At 49.6% G+C, this 23,603-nt stretch overlaps 2 protein-coding genes across 2 annotated transcripts in view; one reads left to right on the top strand and one right to left on the bottom strand.

The window, feature by feature from the left end:
• The window catches only part of EIF2AK1 (eukaryotic translation initiation factor 2 alpha kinase 1), a 326,533-nt gene that overhangs the window by 258,335 nt on the left and 44,595 nt on the right, over positions 1–23,603 (top strand). The window lies entirely within an intron of this gene.
• ANKRD61 (ankyrin repeat domain 61) overlaps positions 2,528–23,603 on the bottom strand; it is a 45,328-nt gene continuing 24,252 nt past the window's right edge. The window contains exons 2-3 of the mRNA XM_085630209.1: positions 5,423–5,517; positions 2,528–4,083 (exon numbers count right to left, since the gene is read on the bottom strand). Of these exons, the coding sequence (XP_085486335.1) occupies positions 3,054–4,083; positions 5,423–5,517 (1,125 nt within the window). The 3' untranslated portion in view covers positions 2,528–3,053. The remainder of the gene's footprint in view (positions 4,084–5,422; positions 5,518–23,603) is intronic.

Below are 23,603 nucleotides of genomic sequence, written 5' to 3'. Positions count from 1 at the left end.
GCAGCCGGCGAAGTGAAGAAGTACGACTTGCCCTCCGCGATGATTTTCAGCTTGGCGGGGAAAAACATCATGTATTTGGCCGCCTTGACGCCCAGGAACGAGCGGCGCTCCTGCTGCACTCGGAGCGTGAAATCTGGGAAGAATCTGATAGTGGCCCCTTCGCGCTGAAGATCCCCCTGCCGCCTGGCCTCCTGAAGGATAGCGTCCCTGTCCCGGTAGTTCAGGATCTTGGCGATAATTGTCCTGGGCGGGGCCCCCGGTCTGGGCTTGGGGATCGGGGCCCGGTGAGCGCGTTCAACTGTGAAGAGCTTCGAAAGCCTCCCTTGCTTCAGGTGTTGGAGAATGAGGTCCTCGAGAAAGAGCTCCACGCTGTCCCCCTCCATTCCCTCCGGCACACCTACGACGCGGATGTTGCTGCGCCGCGCCCTCCCCTCTTGATCCTCGAGCCGCAGTGCCATTTGGCGGTGTTGGAAGACGAGCTCGTTGATGCGGCCCTCAAGCCGCTTCTCCGAGGCCTGCAGGGCCGTAATGTTCGTCTCATTGGCTTTGGACCTCTCCGTGGTTTTGCCGAGGTCCGTGCGCAGAAGGTTGACCTCGATCGCGATCTTATCCACTTTGGTCTCAAGATTAGTGCCCAAGGTCTGTATGGCGGCCATAATGGAGGTCAGGGAGGGCTCCGTCGTCTCTGCGTTAGCGTCCATCGGTACCCCAGAGAGCATCGGGCCAGTGGGCACCGCATACTTGTCCAGCTTGTTAGTCTGCGTGGGCTTCCCCACCTTTGGGCGCATGGCGACCGACGTCTCTCAGCCCAGTCGCCGGTAAGGACTCCCGGCCCACGTTGTCACCTCCTCGCCGCTCGGGACAGCACCCCGTCGCCGCCCCTCCGGCTGTAACCCTGCGCGTGGGAGGATCAGCAGCGTCGGCACCACTCCTGCCGTCGATCCCTCACACCCTCCGCTTACACCATCCACCGGGCGGGAGCCACACTCGGGGTCCCCCAAGCCACCGGGCGATTGAATGCTGGTCCGGGCTCGTCACACCCCCGGGCAGGCCGCACCCGTTAAGCTGCTTCACCGCCGTCGATCGCTGCTTCTCCCGCAGCCTTGCCCCGCGGTGATCCACTGGTAGGGCCGCCGCACTCTCCCTTCCGCTCCAACCGGGAATGATGTCTCCACGGGTATGCAGCCCCTCCTTTACACCGGACTCACCCGCATGCTAGGATACAGGCCCGGGGCTCAGCTCCTCATACGCGATCCGCCCCTGCCGGTCGTCAGCGGCACCGGTACCCTCCACAGCAAAGCGCTTGAGACCCTCCGCAGCTCACAGCTGCTCGACCGCTGCCCACAGCGATCCGTTCCCCGCCAGCCCCGCATACGAGGTAGGCCGCACGCCGGGGCCTCGATTGGCGGTGAGCCCGCGCCTCCGGCTCCAGCCGATCACTGACGCCGTCGCGACAACAGCAGCCGGAGTCGCCGAGCGTCCCTTCGCTTTCTGAGCGCCGCTCCTGGTCTCCAGCAGTCGCGCCACCCTTCGGGAGTGTGGCGCGGGGACTCCGATGCGTGCAGCCCGGATAATGGAGCGGATGGTCACTGGCAGCACAGTTAGCTCAGCGGAGCTCGGGACCTAAGCAGCCATCTTCGTTGTCGCCTGGCCACGCCCTCAAAATGAGTATTTTTAACATGCATGCAGACGTCTCTGGTCCTCAAATGTCTCTTTACTTTGCTAGCTAGAATGCCATAAAAGTTGGGAGATGCTTTTTTTTACTTCTGTGTTTGCTTTCCCTCATCAAATCTCAAATCTGAATTTACCTACCTTCTCTCCTTTGGTAAGGCAGTCATTAGTTTCCTAGCCCCGTATGCTCACCTTTGTTTATTTAAAAATTATTTGATTACCCTTTCTTGCACTAGTTTGCCTCCTGAACAACCTCCTGTCTTTTAGCCTCCTCCCCTTGATTTTTAAACTGCTGAAATAGCTGATTGGTGACCATGTTGACCTATATCTGAACAACCTCAGTTTTTTTTTTGTATCTGTTTTTATCTCTTCCAGTTCATAGATACCAATATCTGTCGGATTATTATTTTGCCAGTGCTCAACACTTGCATGGGGTATGAATTCCCTCATCTTTTTGCTGTTTATGAAAGACAATTAGTCACTCCTTTATATTCACCACTTTGTGGGCCATACCGTGGCCTCCCAAACTTTCACCGCTAACCTTTTAACATGAACATCAGCATTCACACCCTATCTCACTTTGAGTGTTTTTTCTTCAACCCCTCAGACTCGTATCTGTTTCTTAAGTGAAAAGCGTGCGGATATTTCCATGTGCTTTTTCTGAGTTGAGTCAAAACTAGTTGGTGACTGAATTTATGAAAATGCAGAATAAACAAGCAGACACAGTGTAGTTTCTCTTAGGATGCAAATCAATGTGGGGTTGATTAGTTAGCAATTGCTGCATTTGTAAAAGAACCACAGACATCATTGCTCATTCTGAGTTAGTACAAATCGACAATGCTGAATTCAAGGAATTTATTCAATGTGCCGTCACCAAATGAAAAAATGGACAGCAAATTGGAGAGCCTGTCAAATACTGTAGAGCAAAGGATGTTCAAATTTGAGTTATTCCCTGGCACCTGAAAACTGAGGAGTCTTAAAACAAAATTGTTTGTTTTCTAAAGTCTCCTGAGTTACTTAGGTGGACCTAACAGATGTAAAAAAGAAACCCTGCAGCCAGAAAGCAAAGGATCAAGGGATGGCTCCCAGCATAGTTGTAATCCTAGAGACGTAGCATTGAGTACCGTATCCAGGATCATGCAAGAAGCCACGATAGACTGGCCTGTGGTTGCAGAATCTGGGTATTTCCAGATTTCATTCAAGTAATTGATAAATGTGGTAATGATTCCTCTGTGAGGACCCTTAACCACTCAAGCAACAGGAGCCCAATCTAGACCATGAAAGTTGATATAAATGGCAAAATTCGAATGTTTGCTGGTTGGCTTTAATATTCCGTAGAATGTTTAAGGACCCACAGAAATGGAGGACATTTCATGTTTAGTTCACTCCCTCAAGTTCATGTTTCCCAGTATCTGGAGCAGTTCTTCTTGGAGTGTGATAGCTTGCAACTGTTTCATTTCTGGGGTTAGTTGCAGAAATTCTGAGAAATCATGGTAGTTGTACACAAACTCGCAAAGCACCCCTGGAAGCAATTGTTTTAAACGAAATTTGTGTTTTTCTCCGTACATGTTTCTAATTGTGATTCTGCAGATATCTTGCAACGGCGTGGCATCTCGAGACAAGTGCAGAAGAAAGTCCTTTTGCTTTTGAAACTCTGGGTTTAGGAGACCACTGGGAAGATCACCTTGGTTGTTGGTCAACCTAAGCGGGTATGAAAGACTTAGCAACTTGCTGAACAGCAATACAGATCTTAGATTTGAACGCCGTTGAAGGAAAACAAAAATGGGAGATTCTCCTAATTTTGTTAAGAGATTCACATCTGCTTCAAATTTCAAGAGAAGATCCACAATTTCATCCCTTCCTCCTTGGCAGGCATCATGAATTGCGGTTCTTCCTTCTTCATCTTGCACATTGACACTGGCTCCATTCATTAACAGTAAGCGAATGCAGTCTGTATCAGTTCCCAATACCTTACCTCCTTTTGCAGAAGCTGTACATACCGCCAGCTTCAGAGAAGTATTTCCAGAATGGGGAATAATACTGTTAACGTTGGCTCCGTGCGTGATCAACATTTCTACCATCTTGGTGTTGAGCGTACCTGCGGCCATGTGAAGAGGTGTCATGCCATATTGATCCATTGCATTCACTCTGGCTCCGTTCTGAGCCAGAATGGAGATGGCTGGGTAGGCTCCATAGCGTACCGCTAGGTGTAGTGGTGTTTGTCGGTTTTCACCCTCTACTTCAGCGTTAATCTCAACTCCGTGTTCACAGACAATGCGCAGGCATGCTTCTGTTCGATTTTGCATTGATGCCATGGCTTTCTGAAACGTGGTTTTCTTTTCAGTCCATTTTGGTATTATATTTGGCCAGTGCGTTATTATGAGATGTAGTGCTGTGCGGCCCCTGAAGTCTCTGTAAAATAAGATAAAACTTAAATGTTATTGTAAATGTAATGCACGTTTTTATTCTTGAGTAGTAAAAACGGCCATATGATTCTATGATAAAAATAGTACTGCTCTATCACGTTGAAACTAATTGCACCAATACTTACTTAAGAATTATCACCTTGCAAACTTGCTGGACCTCCGAATAAGGAAAAAAGTCATTATGCTTCACTGTGGCATAACATAAAACCAGTTGTCAACATATATTGGTTTGCCAAGTACACAAATTGTATCTGAACTTTCAATGCATCACGGAGAGGTGTGCTGCGGAATGCTCTGTCATAACTTCAGTTGCTGTTATGACTGAGGGTTGCTCTCATCTATGATAGTTTTCTTTTTTCCTTTAACTTCCATTTTAAAACATTAAATATATATATATATTCGTTATGTAGTCAAATTAGATGGGTTCATTATTTCGATATTGTATTATTTTTGTGTTTTCCATCTGTTTTTATTCTTTATAAAAAGTGTATTACCATTTTCGTATTGATTATAAATCAAGTCAGTTTTGCAGTAATACATTCATAGTCATGGCCATTATATTTCTTATACTAAAGAGCATTATATGTAGCAAAAGCAGAACTATATGCCCATACAAACTTAATGTTAGCATTTTATATACAGGTTAGTACAATACACTGGAAGCCTCAATGTGTTGCTATCCCTAAATACCATTCAGAAGATTACTATAATATTGTCAGGGGCTCCAGATTCTTTTTAGCATTTTCTTGGCCAACTGCAAACTTTGTAGATGGGCTGTTCATGAGACATAAACCTGTATGTCATATAACTCCCATTGCCCACTTCTGACAGACATGGTGTCAGAGGGAACCACCTAAATGGGCAAGCCATTTGATGCCATGTCCACCTGGAGTGGAAGTGCCTGAGGGCATCCCCTAAGTTAGGGCCTGCATTGTAGGATTCACAGAAGCACTGTAGAGCTAGGCTGAAGACCGCTTAAAGAGAGCAGGTCAAGAGAGAATCCTTTAGGGGGTAATATAAGGCTATGCCAGTTGGATTGCAAGGCTAGAGAGGAGAAGACCAGTACCAGGTACCACAGACATTTGGACATAATAAAGCCCAGCTCTCAATTAAGATAGAAAGAAAAAATCTTGAAAATAAAGCTTAAGGCGGGGAGTGAGACATGACCCTTAGGTGAAGACTGGTAGATTAGGTATTTTAAAAGTTGTGTTAAATGTCAGGAGATCTACAGCTAGTTTTCCCCTTACGCAAAATCTTTTGTCTTGCTTAACCATCAAATACCACACAGTCCCTGAGATTGAGAAACCACCATACGTGCAGCTTACCTTATATCTGGGTCTGCTCCTAGTTCTAATAAACAGAGTAGGCTTTTTTCCCTTCTGTAGGTTGCTGCTAAATGAATAGGAAGAACTGATGTGCTCTGTATAAAAAAAAAAGAGACAATTATGTACTCTTTTAGTGTTTCATTTTGCATTGGTGTATACCTCCATCATTATGCAGCCTTTTGTTAATGCACAAGTCTCTTCTGTTACAAAAGGTGATTCATTTGCTTTAAAGAGTACAGAGTTAAGAAATGTTATTATGTTCACAAACGTAAGACGGCAGTTGTTTCTTGATTGGCTTCCTCTGGTGCCACTTGGACTTTCACCCTTCCCATTTTGGTCGTAAAGAAATGATCAGACCTGACACCATTACCATGAATGCAGTTTCCATTCTTACCATAACTAATGTTTTTTCCTGTTCGTTGGATGGTATTTGTAAAGTGCATTTACATAAGAAGTCTCTAGGTGCTAAGGAGCTCATCTAAAGAGGAAGATTCTTGCTGCATGTTTTAATATAGTGAATAATATTTCAGAAACCGGACATGGTTATACTTGTGGTAGGCCTCACAGGTCTTGTAAACGTTTAATGCTTAGCGCAAACTGTGTATTCAGAGGAACTATTTGAATGTATATATAAAGCAGGATGTTTTGCATATCAGTTACAGATTTTACAAACTCTACAGGTCAGCATGTAATATGCATTACAACAGTGTATGTATTGAGACTGAGAAAAAATAATATATAACTCTAAACAGTACAGTTGAAATTAACCATATAGATCCAATAACAATGCCATGTATGGAACAGAACAATGTCTGAGTCGACCTCTGTACGTTTGCTCTGCTAGTAGTGGGACTCAATCAGTTGATGTCAACTAAGGCCCTGATAGTGAGTTTGTCTGGGGAGTAAGTGCTATTTATTGCACCTGATAAAATGCGATTCCCAGGGGCTTGAACTGTATCCGAGCAAACACAAGGAGATGATGGACAGAGCGCTATAACTTTTCAGACACTCACCCCCAGTCACAGATCTGGGTTGAATCAATCATCATCCTTTAGTTCACTTTGCCAACTCAGTTCAGACCCAGCTATATGCAAATCAGTCTTGACCCTGTGCCTCATGGGAACATCCCAGCCCGTACTGCCAAGCCAGGTCTTCCCTGAACCAGAAACAAGCATCCTGGGACCGGTTTCTGGGTAACACCCTTCATCAGCCAGGCTGAATCCTGTGGCAAAGTGAGCAAGGGACCCACGTCTTGTCATACCCTGCCAACTTAGGGCGAACAAAGCAAACACAAGGAGATGATGGACGGAGCGCTGAAACTTTTCAGACACTCACCCCCAGTCACAGATCGTGGTTGAATCCATCATCATTCTTTAGCTCGGGCTGGACTATTCCCATTGGGCGCAGGGTCAAAGCTGATTTGCATATGGCTGGGTCGAAACTGGAATGGCATGGTGAGCCAAAAAACAATGGATTTAGGCCCAGATCTCTGTACTGGGTTGAATGTATGACATTGTTCTGCATTCTGTCCATTAATTGTTGTTTTTGCATTTGTCACCCTGGGTGGGACGAGTATGCCCAGAAATGGGTCCCGTGCTCTCCATGCAACTGGAGTCAAGCTATCCAGGCTGATGAGGGCTGAAAGCCCGAAACCGGTCCTAGGATGCTTGGTTCCAGTCCAAGGAGGATCTGGCCTGGCAGTTCGGGCTGGACTGTTCCCATTGGTTGCAGGGTCAAAGCTGATTTGCATATGGCTGGGTCAAAACTGGAATGGCATGGTGAGCAAAAAAACAATGGATTTAGGCCCACATCTATTTACTGGGTTGAATGACATTATTCTGCATTCTGTCCATCAATTGTTTTTGCATTTGAACTGTATCCGAGGCACCTATTTCAAGATTCTGGGAAATAACATAGATTTTGGGGCTCAACACACAAAAACCCACATTAGTAAATACTGTACTGTTTTCCCCTGCTAAATTCCAGCAAGTTAGACGTGCTGAACTTTAAGATGGTGAGGTATTTAAACACACCCTGTAATTACTGGGTGCTGTAATTCCGGTCCTCTGTGCAGGGGTCAGAAAGTACTGACCCACTTATAATCACGGACTAAGGATCCGATTTAATTGTTGATGGTCAAGCCGTTTTCTGCCAGGGCAATTCAATAAAATAGTCTGTTGCCCTGACGGCGGTCCTAACCGCCAAATTTAAAAATATCCATTGGGCTGACGGTCATTTCTATCATTCACAGGAACTGCTGTCAAGGTGGCTCCTGTGAATGTGTGAACTTTGCCCTACATCACAGCCAAACATGTCAGATCTATTTGGCAAAGTTTCTTCTTTTTTTCCAAAAAGGAAAAACACAAAGAACAAGAACTCAAAGTGTGTTTTTGTGTTTGGAAAAAAAACAAGCATTGGTAAAGCCAATAGGTCTCGCCTATGAGAGAGTTATAGGCTTTGGCAATGTGTTTTAGCCATGTTGTACATCAGCCATGTCAGAACTGCTGGAGCAGTGCCCCTGTGCTCTGCGTCGACTTGCTGTTGCCAAGGCTTGTTGACTCTCTTCTCCAGAGAGCTTCGTACTCCAGGAAGCTCCAGCAACTCTTGCTACCAAGATCTTCGTCCTCACCGCATCCTCTGCACCGTGGGCTTGCATTCTTTGCGAGCTGCTTGCGGTCCTCTTGTGACTCCTGTCTCTTCGGCCTGTGGGTCCTCTCGAGGGTCTTTGGCTTCAGTGGGCTCCCCTGCTTGCCGGGACTTGCTCTGACTCTCCTTCACTTGGTGAGTGCCTTGGACCTTGCTGGGCCAGTCACTGCACCTTCTTGGTTTCCCTCGTCTGTTGCTGCTGCCACTGCTCGTTGGTGCTCCCGTCGGACACCGACCCCCTGGCTCTCGACTTTTGATGTTGGACAGCTCATGAACTGCTCCTAGTTTTCCACAGTGTCGCATGGTCCCTCACAGCTGCAGCAACAAGGGCACTGTCAACTCTCCTGTATAGTCCATCATCTGTGGTCATTGGTCTTCCGTGCCTTCTGGCCACTCCCGAGTGGCATAGACTCTGCCCCCTCTGCCTGCAGGTACTCCTCATCAAGAATCCACCCTTTGATTCCACCGGGCACTTTCATTTTCTTTGCCAGCGGCATCTTCACTGAAGTCCTCCATTGTGTCTATGGCAGTTTCTGACGTCATTTCGCACCTATGCACCCGGCTTCCCTGGTGTAGGTATCCTGGTTCCTGGGGTATCCACAGGTGGGGTGACTCTCCAACCTTCCTTCTACCACTGGGTATCTTCAGGGTCCTCTGGGAAGGGTCCTCCTTCTTATTTTTTTTTTAAAACTCTTTTTATTAGAAATACTTCGACAGGGGTCCTCCTTCTTGAAAACTGCAACCGCGACTTCCCCATTGACTTGTATTGAGCATACGGTCGTGTTTCCACTCTGCGCACAGCCTCCGTGGTTACATCTCCCTGTGACAGAAAACCTATTGTTCTACCTTCCCCTGCTCGAGTCTGGCTCAGGAGCAGCAGGGCAGAATCATGTCTGTGGTCGACTGCAGCACTGGCTTGCTGTTAGACCCTGAAAGACGGGTACCGGGAATACATGGGATCCTACATCCAACACTGGAATCGGTGTTGGGGTAGGATTCCAACATGTTTGATACAAAACATTAATGGTTTCAGTGCAGCCAATATATAGTTAGACATCTCGTAATTGACTTGATGTCCACTAAAGGTCTAAAAAGGCTGGCCACACTTACAAAGCCAGGAGAATCAACTCCTAGGTTTGAAGGGGGTGTCTTGTTCATGCAGGGCACCCTCACACTTTTAAGCAAGCACGCTACCTTCAGGATTGAAAGGCCTACCTTAGGGGCGACTTATAGGTTTTAAGTGAAGTGACCTCCGATATAAGGAAACTTATATCTGTTGTGAGTGGTGCTAGCACCAGCTCACACAGGCTGCAATGGCAGGCCTGTAGTCACAGTTTGAGTGGTCTCTCATGGGTGGCACAATACATGCTGCCACCCATTTGGGGGGGACCCCTGGTGTACCTATGCCTAGGGTACCCTAGTACCATGTACTATGAACTTAGAAGGGTACACCAGTTCCCAATTAGAAAGGTACCAAAAGTACTTACCAAGTCCAATTTAGGGAGAGAGCACAGTGACTGGGGTCCTGATTAGCAGGATCCCAGTCAGACTAGTCAGAAAAACAGAATGACTCCAGCAAAAAGTGGGGGTGACCATGAAGGCAGATCCTATTCTCCTACATTACTCATCATGCCCATTGGCATATGCAAGCTCTGCAGGCAGGACCTGAAGGCCCAGTGGGCGCAGCATCAGTGGAATCTCTCTGACATGGCCCAGATCTCAGAGGGAACTGCGAAAGATCTGCAGTGGTGGCTGATGTACCGTGATTGGGGCAATGGCAGACCCTTCCACTACCGGAGTTAAATGTAGTGACAGATGCATTTCTCTTTGGCTGGGACGGCCACCTAGTAGAGGTGGAGATCAGAGGACTCCTGTGGAATCCGGGCTCCACATCAGCCTGTTGGAGCGTTGGGCAATCCGTTTGGCACTAAGAGCCTTTCTTTCTGCAGTCAGGGTAAGGCTTGTACAAGTGGTCATGGACAACACCACCACCATGTGTTATTGCAACAAACAGAGCGGGTGGGGTCGTGGAATCTTTATCTAGAAGCACTGCACCGCTGGATGTCGCTGGAACACCAGGGCAAAACCCTAATGGTTCAACACCTGGCGGGCGGGTTCTCTGAACGTCAGGGCAGATGAACTCAGCCATCGATGCCTAGCAACTCGCAAATGGCGTCTCCACCCAGAGTATGGAGAGCCGTGATTAGATCTGTTCGCTACTGCCGAGAACTCACAATGTCAGCAGTTTTGCACGCTGGAGTTTCCAAGGCAGCTCTCCCTCAGAGATACTTTTTGTCTCAAGTGGAGCTCCGGCCTCCTGTACGCCTTTCTGCAAATACCACTCCTGCCCAGAGTTCTCAAGAAGATCAGGAAGACCCGGCTCAAGTAATTCTTTTAGCTCCGGTTTGGGCACAGAGAGGTTGGTATCCTGAGCTGTTGAGCATGACCAAAAGTCCTCCGATCAGGCTGCCTTTTTGGGAGTATCTTCTTTCACAGCAACAGGGCTGAGTTTTGCAACTGAAATTGAAAACGCTTCACCTTCACTCATGGAGATTTAGCAGCACCAGTTGATCGCTTTCGACCTTCTGCCCAAAGTCTGCAATATTATTTTTTCAGCCAGGCATCCCTTCACTAAGACGCTATACGCCTGCCTTTGGCGCAAGTTCATGACACTGAAAGGTTATCTCTCTGCCACATTGGCACTTCTGCGATTGCCAGACCAAACGTCCCTTTTTAGTGAATTATAGGCACTGTCTGGCAAATCCTCTGGACCTTGCTATCTATCCAGACAAGCTGGTCCTTCAGACTCTAGCATCCTTTTACTGAGGTGGTTACTCCTTTCCACATAGGCCAGTGTATCACTCTGCCTACCTTTTACGCTCCACCTCATCCCTCTATAGAAAAGGAGAGACTATCAGCTGGACACAAAAAGAACATTGTCATTCTACCTTGACCGCACAAAAGAGTTCCAGGTGGGCGATCAATTCTTCATGGGTTATGTCCAAGCCAAGAAATGGAAGGTGGTGCAGAAATGGACCATCTTGTGGTCATTAGTACTCTGCATCAAAATCTGCTATGTACCGGCTGAAGCCACCCCCTGAGGTCTTGCATGTTCTCTAAACCAGAGCCTAAGCTGCAACTACTGCACTAGCTCACAAAGTTCCTGTCATAGGTATTTGTCAGGCAGCAGTGTGGGCTTCTTTACATACATTTACGAAACACTACTGCCCGGACAGTGCGGTCCGGCATGATGGTCAGTTTGCCCCTTCGGTCCTACATGACTTTTTAGTCTAATCCATATCGCAGCCCGACATCCGAGGAGGTATTGCTTGGGTATCTATTCTAAGGTAAGGAATTTGTGGCTAGATGTCTCTATCAGATGAATGTGTTACTTACCTTGGGTAAAGCCTTATCTGGTAGAGACTCTATATAGCCGCAGATTCCTTACTGACACTCCCATGCTCCCCACTCTAACAGATTATAGTGTAAAGTGTTGGGCCCTTCTAAGGGGACTAGCTTTGCACACCAGTAGTCGGTGTTCCTCGTAGTTCCATGCTTCTGCCATGGAAAGTCACAAAAGAAACTGGCGTCAGCGCGCAAGAGTGACACCTATATAGGCAATGCGCACGTCCTCTCCAGCGCACACAAGACAGACGTCACGTGGAGCCGAATGGCGCAACCTACAGGCATGCAGGGGTACTGCTTGTCAAAAGTTTCAGGATCCAATCTGATACCTGGGTAATATGCTAAGATAAGGAATCTGCAGTTAGATGGAGTCTGTACCAGATATGGTGTTACCAAAGGTAAGTAACTTGTTCATCAGGCAGTGTATATAGTCCATGTTTAGTACAACCACTACATGTAAGGGGCCCAACTAGTGTGGTCATGGAGGTGCCCAAGTTATATGAGGGTTCAGTGTATGAAAAGAGATTATTGTGATTGGTCATCATAAGGAGACACTATATAGATCATCATACACGATTATAGGGTATATGTTTAGGGGAATACTAGTGCTAAAGGGATTCCCTTCCTTCCTTGCATGAAATAGTCCTAGCAACAGTGTCAGAGTAGTACCTGTAGAAAGCAGAGGATCCCTGTAGAAAAAGGAACATGCCAGGAAACGTTTTGTACCAAAGTTTAATAGAATAGAATGGAAGCCCACGTCCTGCATCAACTGCACAGCAGCACCCTTAGCAACACAACCCCTGAAAACCCCAAATTGAGAACTTGGAACATAAATACATCACGAGGTAGGTGTACAAACAATATCAGATACCACAAGGTATTGACTGGTACTGATGGTAAAAGAGGAACTATAATGTACTATCTGGGTGATGTCAAATTAGTAGACCACTGTGAAGATGTTGTGTGAGGAAATGGAGTATATTATATGGTGTGGTTGTACAACCATACCAGGTACTACACTTACCAATCCCTTTAGGTCCAGTAGGTTTCGTCTGGAAAACCCTCCGCTCAGCCCTGGGTGGCACTGAGCAGCAAGGCTTACACAGGACAAGTGTTAAGCATTTAAACAGCAGCAAAACAATTGAAGAAATCGACGGTTCTGGAGATATACATTTTACAAACAATAATAAATCCGTGCAATTTCACTGAACCGTGAACAAACCTTGGCAAAGTCAACAAATTGGACACGTAAAAACTTTTTCAAAGAAAACTTGGGTGAGTGTTATGTGGTCGGTTAAAGGTGCTTGGAGCGACCAACTCAAGCAGGGAGCTAGTCCGAGGGACCAGCAAGGTCCTCAAGAACAGTTACCTTCACAGGAGAAGCAGTCCTTCAACAGTTCTGGGCACTTTTTCCACGTTGCAATGGATTCCTAGGGAGTGGTCCTGATGAAAGAGATGAAGGATGTTGTAGATACTCTACGAATGCTGTGGATGCCATTAGGTTGATGGGGGGGGGGTCTTCCTACCCGATTTTTCGGTCCACGAAGATGGTGAGAGGGTCCTGGTTGCAGGGTCGATGTCCCACAAAGCCTTTACCGGTCTGGCCGAAGTCCAGTCAAAACTGGACTGCCAGTTGCTTATTGTTGCTGTCACAGGCTAATCCTTTCTGAGACGATAACTTTCCTTCTGAGGGTCCCGGCAACTCTGACAGCACTCCTGGGCTCAGTGACCTCGGGCGCAACTCTGTGCGTTGGGTCTTGGTCCTCGATGCTGCACGGTAGTGGTGGTAGCGGTTTGAAGACTTTGGGCTAACAACTTCCCCAGCAGTCTTCTTCAGCTGTTGTTTCCCGGTGCTTCGGACAGGAGGCCAGTAAGCTGGTCCTTGGAGTTGTATTGTCTTGACTGGGCTCAGGAGGCAGCTTCTCCCTGAATAGGACATAGAAGGCACAGTCCCTTTCTTAGCTAGCCACCAGGTGCAGTCCTCAATGGCGCAGCCTCTCTCTGCTGGTCCCTCGGTGCAGCAGCGCAGTCCTTCTTCCAAGTAGATCGAGATCTGAGGTCCGAGTGTCAGGGCTGCCCATCTTATGCTCAAAATGACCTTGGGGCAGGGGCGTGGTCTCGCTGGCAATGCAGTAAGACGCACGCTGGAGGAGCTCCGGCAGGCTGCCGCGCACTAAAGCAATTACAGTGGAGCTGGGGGCCTTCTGTCGCTGAACTTGGGGGTGCCCTAGGTGCAGATGGTGCGGGGCACCCTTTGGTAAGCGGAGGACAGCGCGGGAGCGGCGGCGGTGGTGCCCCGCTGAGGTACCTTGGCCTGGCGGTTGGTGCGCCCGCCATTTTATGGCGCCCGGATCGGTGGTCTCCAGTCTCGAGGTGAGGGTGGACACTGTGTGCCACGGGGACGCCTTACGCTTTCTGCCTCCGGAGGTGTGGGCGCAGCAGCGGGAGTGATCGCCCCAGGAGCAAGAGGTGCAGGCTGCTGACTTGGGACACGCGCGCGGCCGGACGGGTGGCGGACCTGTAGCTGACCCGGGGCCACCATCTTCCGCGCTGGTGGGTCGCCTCTGACCCCGGGACCCTGCTGGCTGACTCTCCCGGCCCGGCGGGGCCTCTCCCTGCTTTGACAGTCAGTGGTGGCACGGTGGCCTTGGTGGAGGACAGCGGGGACGGCCGCGGCGACGCAGGGGACTCTCGGACCCCCGGGAGTTTGCTGCAGCGGCGGCCGCCATCTTGCCTGCGTGGGCCAATTGGATCCGTGAGTAGCTGGTGCTGACTGGGGCTCGTGACCCTGAACCATCGCTGCGGGCCCTGAACCATTGCTGCGGGCCCTGTGGGGGGCATCGGGGGTGGACAGCCATCCTGACTAGCGCACCACCTTCGCCCCCAGCGCGGCCTGGATGTCGTCTTACATCTCACCTGTTCATCTGCCGCAGGCGCGGGACGGGAGATGCCCTTGAGAGCGCCAGTGGCCGCCATTTTGGGGGTCGTGGACCGGGGACGCACCGCGGGATAGGTTGGACCCGCATAGATCCTCCTTGGGCCGCACCGACACTCTGCCTGCAACACTCGTGCCGCGCCGTCCCCGGAGGTGGCAGCAGCAGCAGGAGGCATCGCGGGTCGCCGGGCGGCCCAACGACTGTGCCTGTTGCCCACCATTTTGTGAAGCGGTGAAGCCCAGACTAAGGAGGCTGGTGGGGAGAGCTGGCCATCGCTGACATGTGGCGAGCCCCTGGTGGCTGGGTGGCTGGGTGGCCTGGCGGTGAGTGACACTCTTATATGAAGGGAGGCAGCTGAGGCGGACGTGGGGCGGACCTTGACCGCGGGGAACCCAGCAAGACATTGCTCTCAGTGCCCCGCTCTTGTGGTGTGAGGAGGTCCTGCGCCTGGGCTTGCCTGGGGCCCGGGCTGCCTTTTTGCAAGACTATTGTGTACCAGCGGCCTGGGATTCCCCATACAGGGGGGGTTCCTGGAGACTTTCTTGGATGCTGCCTGTCCCCCACTGGGTCACCCCACGAGCCATCTGGCGCCCATTTGGTCTGCTTGCCAGGCCTGCCCTTCCCGCTGACCGGCTCCTGCCCCTGCCATTGGGGGAGCGCTTCCTCGCCTCGCCAGTGGGGTGGGGTCTGCTTCTGCGACTGTGCATTGCCTTCAGCCAGTGCCGCTCACTTTGCTGGACTGCTTCTCTCCATTAGTCTGCGAACTCTCCTGCATGGGGGCTCATCTATGATATTTTGCCTGATGCTGGTGGTGTTGGGCCGCGGCGCCCTGGGTGTAATTTGTTTGGCCTGAGCCTGAGCTCGTGACTCTTACTCTGGAGAGGTGAAAGTTGGGGCTAACCCTGCCAAGGGGGTGGTGGGGCGGCTAGGCAACCTGGCTGGACGACCCGACTGGGGCGGTATGTTGTGCCCTTGGGGTCTGGCTGCATGTTCTTGCAGGGCGCTCATGTGCTTTAAAGGGCTGTGGAGGGGTTGACAGGGGCTACTGGCATTTAGAGTGACTCAATACTGCAGGGCTGTGGTGGCGGCATGAATACTAGGATTCCCTATTTGGCACTGTTTGGGCTTCCTGGGCTTGCGGTGGGGCTGAGCACATCTGGTGGGGCCTGTGGCTGAGGACTGGGCCTCCCGTGCGGCCGGTGCTTTGCAGAAGCAGCGGGGGGGATCTCCGTTACCTGTCGGGACTTGACATCGGCTGTTCAACCGTGACACCAGTATGACACGCACTAATAGAGGCAAAGATGCCCCGGGGCCAGCTCCTAAGGACAACTCGGTGGCGGCCATGTGGGGCAAGATGGGCCCGTCTGCACCCGAGGGCCAGGTGCCAGCTGGGGGGGGGGACTCGCCCCCGGTGACACAGGCCTTTATGATCTCCTTCATGTCTGAATTGAAATCCGATATTGGCTCCCTGTGTACTGAAGTGCACTCTTGTGTCAGAGAACTCCGGAGAGAGGTCGCGGATCTTGGAGGACGAGTAGATGGGCTGGAGAAGACGGTGGATGCCTGGACGGAAGACCAGGAGCAGCTTTGGCAGCGCCTGGCTGTCCTGGAGGACCAACACATAGAATTGCAGCTGAAACAGGAGGATTTGGAGAATCAAAGTCGCCGGAACAACCTCCGCATCCGGGGGATCCCTCTCGAGAGCGGAAGGGAAAGACATCATGACATATGTGGTGCAGCTGCAGCATGAAGTGTGGGGTGATGAAGACGCCTCTCCCCCGGCCCTGGATCGGGCTCACCGGGTCTCTGGGCCTGCGGGCAGATCGAGCCTTCTTCCTGATATTTTTTCCAGGGTCCACTTTGTTACAGAAAAAGAAGCTATTCTACGGGCGGCACGGGCCGAGCAAGACCTCACGTACAAGGGAAATAAGATCCAGATTTTTCAGGACCTGGCCCCCACTACCCTGAGACGCCACCGTGACTTCAAACCTGTGACAGATAAGTTGCGGAGCTTGAATATCTCCTATCAGCAGCTGCTTCGACTCCCCACCTCATGGCCCGCCAGCCCCACTCGTCTTACATCCTCTACAGGGTTGCCTGCTAAACTAGCCTGGTCGACCGTGCGCCGGTGCAGGCGTTCCCCTCCCTTCAACGAACAAGACTCCTTACAGGCTAAGCAGGACATTATAGAACACATTAGGTCCTTAGAAGGCGACAAGTCCGAATCTGGTCCAGACTCTCCAACTTCGTGATCAACGGCTTAAGTATCTGTGGTGGCTCCTGGAACCCTTCTCTGAGATCACTGCTTCTTATGGTCTAACGCTTTCTAGTTGAACTTGGTGTATGGTGGGGGGGTCTTCTTGCAGTTCCCCAGCTCCTAGCCCTTATTTCTTGTGCGGGGTGGCTAGAGTCGGAGCCCTCTATCTGGTCGACTTTGGGAGCAGCAGACGACGTATCCCCCTCTGTTCCTGGGAGAGTGACGTCTCTAGGCTTGTCCGAACCCTCGGCTGTAGACTGGCCGGTGATTGGAACAGGAAAATGTGGCCCGGTTGGCCGACGTTGGGTTCATCTCTTTTCACTTTCTGCCCTCCTACTTATCTGTACCTTTTCTCTTTCTTTTCTGTGGGGGCTAGGTATGGCGGGCGGTTGACCACACAGTCACGACGCGCACTTGTTGCTAGAATAGGCCTGTTCCTGAACTCCCTTCCCACCCCCCGGAAGCACTTTCTTCGGTGGCATGATGGACTAACTTGGGACTTGATCTCCTTATGGCTGTTCCTGGCCCTTCAAAGATACTAACCCTTAATGTTAAGTGCCTTAATTCCCCCAATAAGCTGCAACAGGTGTGGCGCTATTTGCGACAACATAGCCCGGACATTCTTTTTCTGCAAGAAACCCACCTGCTGCGAATAGATACCCCCCGCATGGTGCACCCAAGCTATCCCCTCCAATTCTGGGCTTCGGCGGATACCAGAACGGCCGGAGTGGCTATTCTCTGTAGACCTGGAATCAGCCAGTGGCGCTACAAAGTCTTTCGTAGTCCGGATGGACGCTTCATAAGGGCGGAGGTGTAGGTGGGGGGACGCCTACTTACACTGTGCAATGTCTATGCACCAAACCAGATGCAAGATTCCTATCTCCGAACATTGATGCGGGAACATGTGCCACATGGCGAGCCCTCCTTAATTTTGGGGGGAGACTGTAACCTTGTGTGGGACCCTGCGATGGACCGTAGTGAAGCTTCTTCCAATGGGGCGGGAGCCATGTCCTCCACACTACAGAAACAGATAACAGATCTTGGCTTGCTGGATGTTTGGCAATATCATTCTCCGGAGGTGCGGGATTAATCGTACTACTCCCACGTTCACCGTTCGTACTCGCGTATTGATTATTTATTCATCTCACATGATACCGTGAGGTACACGGTGGGGGCGTCTATGTCTGACATATCGATATCTGATCATGCCCATGTGGAGCTACTACTGCAGGACCCGGCCGCCTCTCCTGCCCACCCTCTGAGGTGGCGTTTGCCGTTGCATGTCCTGCGCGACCCGGCAGATGTAGAGAACATACGGTCCGCCATTGATTCCTACTTTGTGAACAATGACCTTCCTGAAACTCCCAGTGGTGTGGTATGCATTTAAGGCTGCGGTATCAACGAGAGGTGTGTAGTTCCTACAGGGTGAAAAGTCGAAGGGGAATAAAGTTTTCCGATACCAGACTTTCACCTAGTGAATGTAAGTGCACAAGGGAAGGGGATCCCTTAAGGGTGGAACTGAAACCCTCACACACCCAGCAAGCTAGGTGTTATGCTTCATCATCTGGGTTTTGCTCCTCGTCGGGTCGGCGGTGCAATACCCGACGGGCACCCATACAGGGGCTCTTTATCGGAGATCTTTTGTTCCCTGCCGTATGGTGCATGCGTGTGAGGGCCCAGAAGTGTAGATGTAAGTGAATTAAAAAGGTTGGTTAATCTGAAATGTAACTTTATTGGCTCAGTCAACCACCTTGTTAAAAAGGGGTGAGTGGCGTCAAAGCTATATTTGCTCACAAAGGAGGAGTGGCTAGCTACGCTCTACTCTTCTGGTCAACATGTTTCGCGCCCAGTCGGTCAGAGGGATCTCATGGCGCTTCGTCAGGACCTATAATGCTAAAGCGAAGTGTGCTAAAAACTATCTACAGTGTGGTGTGAAAACAAGGGTGAAAAATAATTTGTTAGTCAACCCTTAATAGGTGCCCCTACCTTATGTATTGTTTATAAAAGGGGTCACCTAAGGAAAAGGAAAAAATTGGAAAAATATATATATCAAGAGCCACCCTTGGCATCTGTAAAACATTAAAAAAATTAGTTAATCACCACCAGTTCAGTAAACCAGTGATCCATTTGATATAATCCAGACTGTAATTATACTGGACTACTAACTGGATATTGACCAATCAACCAATTATGATTTATCAAGGAAAGGAAAAACGGTTAACATAGGAAGCATAGCGAGGCTCTGGTTAAAAAGCACAACCATTATTACAGTTGTAGAGAACAAATCATGGTTAAGTGTAGACTCACCAATTCTTTTTATAAAAACCTCATCATCAGGTGCATGGCGCGTCAACAGGGGGAGAAACACATTCGTTCCCTATGGTATAATGATATTATAAAGAGAAGAAGTAGAGGCACAGGCAAATTTGAGGTTAACAAGGTCACAAGGGAGAGATCTCCATCCTTAGTGTCTCATAAACATATTGCTCAAGCGAGTGACACCTCTCGTGTGCTATAATAATATGGTCTTTAACGTGGTCAACCAGGTGCAGCTAACCGAAGGCGAGACAAAGGTGTGTATGTCCTGATTGGATCATCAAAAAAAGCCTTTGATAAATTATAGAACACAAAAGTAAGTGTGAATACAAGAAGCAATGTCTAACTAAGTGTGTGCCCGGATTAGTCATTGCAATCCTTAGCGTGAAGTCACAGTGCAAATGCGCGTGTTAGAAGAATTGCACCCAAGATGTGGACATTGCTTCTTGTATTCACACTTACTTTTGTGTTCTATAATTTATCAAAGGCTTTTTTTGATGATCCAATCGGGACATACACACCTTTGTCTCGCCTTCGGTTAGCTGCACCTGGTTGACCACGTTAAAGACCATATTATTATAGCACACGAGAGGTGTCACTCGCTTGAGCAATATGTTTATGAGACACTAAGGATGGAGATCTCTCCCTTGTGACCTTGTTAACCTCAAATTTGCCTGTGCCTCTACTTCTTCTCTTTATAATATCATTATACCATAGGGAACGAATGTGTTTCTCCCCCTGTTGACGCGCCATGCACCTGATGATGAGGTTTTTATAAAAAGAATTGGTGAGTCTACACTTAACCATGATTTGTTCTCTACAACTGTAATAATGGTTGTGCTTTTTAACCAGAGCCTCGCTATGCTTCCTATGTTAACCGTTGTTCCTTTCCTTGATAAATCATAATTGGTTGATTGGTCAATATCCAGTTAGTAGTCCAGTATAATTACAGTCTGGATTATATCAAATGGATCACTGGTTTACTGAACTGGTGGTGATTAACTAATTTTTTAAATGTTTTACAGATGCCAAGGGTGGCTCTTGATATATATATTTTTCCAATTTTTTCCTTTTCCTTAGGTGACCCCTTTTATAAACAATACATAAGGTAGGGGCACCTATTAAGGGTTGACTAACAAATTATTTTTCACCCTTGTTTTCACACCACACTGTAGATAGTTTTTAGCACACTTCACTTTAGCATTATAGGTCCTGACGAAGCGCCATGAGATCCCTCTGACCGACTGGGCGCGAAACATGTTGACCAGAAGAGTAGAGCGTAGCTAGCCACTCCTCCTTTGTGAGCAAATATAGCTTTTCCGCCACTCACCCCTTTTTAACAAGGTGGTTGACTGAGCCAATAAAGTTACATTTCAGATTAACCAACCTTTTTAATTCACTTACATCTACACTTCCGGGCCCTCACACGCATGCACCATACGGCAGGGAACAAAAGATCTCCGATAAAGAGCCCCTGTATGGGTGCCCGTCGGGTATTGCACCGCCGACCCGACGAGGAGCAAAACCCAGATGATGAAGCATGACACCTAGCTTGCTGGGTGTGTGAGGGTTTCAGTTCCACCCTTAAGGGATCCCCTTCCCTTGTGCACTTACATTCACTAGGTGAAAGTCTGGTATCGGAAAACTTTATTCCCCTTCGACTTTTCACCCTGTAGGAACTACACACCTCTCGTTGATACCGCTACTTAGGGCTTATGTGTAGGACCTCTATAAAAATAGCCCACCTTTTACTCTCCTTCTCTTTGTTGAACATGCATTTAAGGCTACCATCCGCGGCCACATCACATCCTTAGCGATTGCACGGGCACGGGAGGCCCGCCGCCTGGAGGACAGCCTTTCTAAGGACATTAAGGCGCTAGAGCAACAAGATCAGGGTCATTCTTCGGTCACGAGTCGACAACGGCTTGCTAACCTCCGGGGCCAGCTCCGCGCGCTACGCACTAATAAGGCAGAGCGGTCCCTGCTAACCCTAAAACAACGATATTTTGAGGGGGGAGATAAGGTGGGCAGAGTACTGGCACAGCGCTTGCGGGCCCGTGCGGCGAAGGCCCACATAGCGAATATCCAAACACCGGCTGGGGTCGGAACTAGCTAAATGCGAGGCCTTTAGAGCTTATCACGCTGCCCTCTATAAGGCGAACAACCCCTCCCCAGCCCGTATTGATGATATTTTAGCCCAGTGCCCCTGGACTCCAATTCACCCACAACATGCCCAACAACTAGAAGACCCTCTCGCGGCGGAGGAATTGCGGGCAGCGTTGAAGGATCTACCTCTCGGGAAGACGCCGGGTCCAGATGGCTTGCCATTGGTTTTTTACCGTATGTTTCTGCCGCAACTCCAACCACATCTTCTGCGGCTGTATAACTCCTTTTCGTGCGCGGAGGGGCCGTCGCCCTCTATGGGTATGGCTGAAATAGCCCTTATCCCTAAACCGGGTAAGGATCCCACACTGTGTGCGTCATATCGCCCCATTGCTTTGCTGAACACGGACCTTAAAATCTACACCAAAATGTTCGCTAGACGCTTGGATCCCCATATGCCTGGGCTTGTGGAACCGGATCAAGTTGGCTTCATCCGCAACAGGCAAGGGGCGGACAATGTGCGTAGAATCGCGCATCTGGTGGGGAAAGCCCAGCACTGGAAAATACCAGCCTGCCTTCTCTCGCTGGACGCAGAGAAGGCGTTTGATCGAGTGGATTGGGGCTTTCCCTGAGCGGTGCTACAAAAGGTCGGACTCGGCAGGAATATGATCTCTATGATCATGGCCCCTTATCTTTCTCCGCAAGCCCGGGTTCGAGTTAATGGGCAGCACAAAGACCCTTTTTCAATCTCTAGGGGTACACGGCAGGGCTGTCTCTTGTCACCTCTGCTGTTTGCCCTGGTTGTAGAGCCCTTAGCAAAGATGATTAGGCAGCACCCGGACATACATGGGATTTCCCTTGGTGGCCGGCAAAACAAGGTAGCGTCCTTCGCGGATGATCTTATCCTTACCTTGTCGCGCCCACATACATCCCTTCCGACGCTCCATGCTCTACTGCAGTCTTTTGAGCAAGCTTCGGGCCTCAAAAGTAATCATGGCAAATTCTGGGCTCTGAATCTCACGATCCCGCCAGAAGAGGTGCCAATCCTGAAAACGCTCGCTCCTTATCAATGGGCCACGGAGCATATCCGGTACCTTGGACTCCAATTGACCCCCACCTTGGACACATAGACCCAGGTAAATTGGTGAGAATGCCGGAGGACTGTTTTGGAAGATCTGCGGGGTTGGAAAAACCTAACGATTTCCTGGTTGGGTAGGCTCAATGCCGTAAAAATGTCAATACTCCCTAAAATCTTATACCTATTTCAATGTCTCCCCACCCCTGTACCGCAACACCAAATACAGGGCCTCCAGCGCGATCTCATTCACTTTATCTGGGGCGGACGCAGGCCGCGATTCTCCCACAAGACCCTCATGTCGCTGCGCGACAGAGGGGGTCTAGCGTGTCCTAACCTCTTGGACTATTATTGGGCCTCGCATCTTCGCTTTGTGTCGGAATGGATAGCCATTGAGAGCGAAAAGGTGTGGTTCCATATGGACAGGCGGTAACTGGACGTTCTATTTGGGACCTTGTGTGGCATTATCGTACGCCGCGCTCACGCAGTGCATATATTGCAGTCCCTACCAAAACGGTTCTGGATATATGGGACACGGTTGCAGTGCGTAAGGGATTAACGACCTTTCCCTCCCCTCACACTCCTATTTCGGGCAATCCAGCCTTTCCCCCGGCCCTCCATCCGCAAGCCTTTGCTAATTGGCTACAGGGGGGATGTAGGGTGATTGGCGATCTGTACGAGGGGGGAACGCTTAAGACGTTTGCTCGGTGTCGGGAGGATTTTGGACTCCCGATGAACGCGGGATTGCAGTACGTGCAGCTGCGACATTGGGTGTCCTCACCTGAGATGCAAAGGGCCGCTACCCATCCATTCACCCCGTTTGAACGGCTTGTCCGTTCCTTTGATGAATCAAAGGGCCTTATCTCTCGCACATACCAGATCCTACAACACCCTCCGATCCTATCTCCGCACCCATACCAGCGCCAATGGCAAGCAACGTCAACCACGGAAATCACCTCAGCGCAGTGGCATCGCCTTTGGTGAGATATCCCTGGGGTCTATCGCAGTATCCCGCAGAGGGAAAATGCATATAAAATCATGACGCAATGGTACTGTACGCCTACTCGCCTGCACAAAATGTTCCCTAGCGTGTCCCCATTGTGTTGGAGATGTTTGAAGGCTCCTGGAGATTTCATGCACATCTGGTGGGCGTGTCCGCTCTTGACCCTGTTCTGGAAAGAAGTCCTTAGCCATATTAAGGGGGTGCTAGGTTTTCCGCTGCCTGAATCTTCTACCGTGATTCTTTTGGGCCTTAAGCCTGTCAATTTGAAAGCACTCACCCGCAGCGATTGGACTAGCACTTCATATGCTTGGGGCGGCTAAACAGACTATAGCGTTGTACTGGAAAAAAATGAAATATCTCCCCAATAGCTGCTTGGTACACGCGCTTATGGCATGTGATAACTATGGAACTTTTTACAGCGCGATTACAATCACGTGACA

Source organism: Triturus cristatus, chromosome 10 (genome assembly GCF_964204655.1).
Source record: "Triturus cristatus chromosome 10, aTriCri1.1, whole genome shotgun sequence".
NCBI lineage: Eukaryota > Metazoa > Chordata > Amphibia > Caudata > Salamandridae > Triturus > Triturus cristatus.
This window is presented reverse-complemented; position numbering and strand designations above follow the sequence as displayed.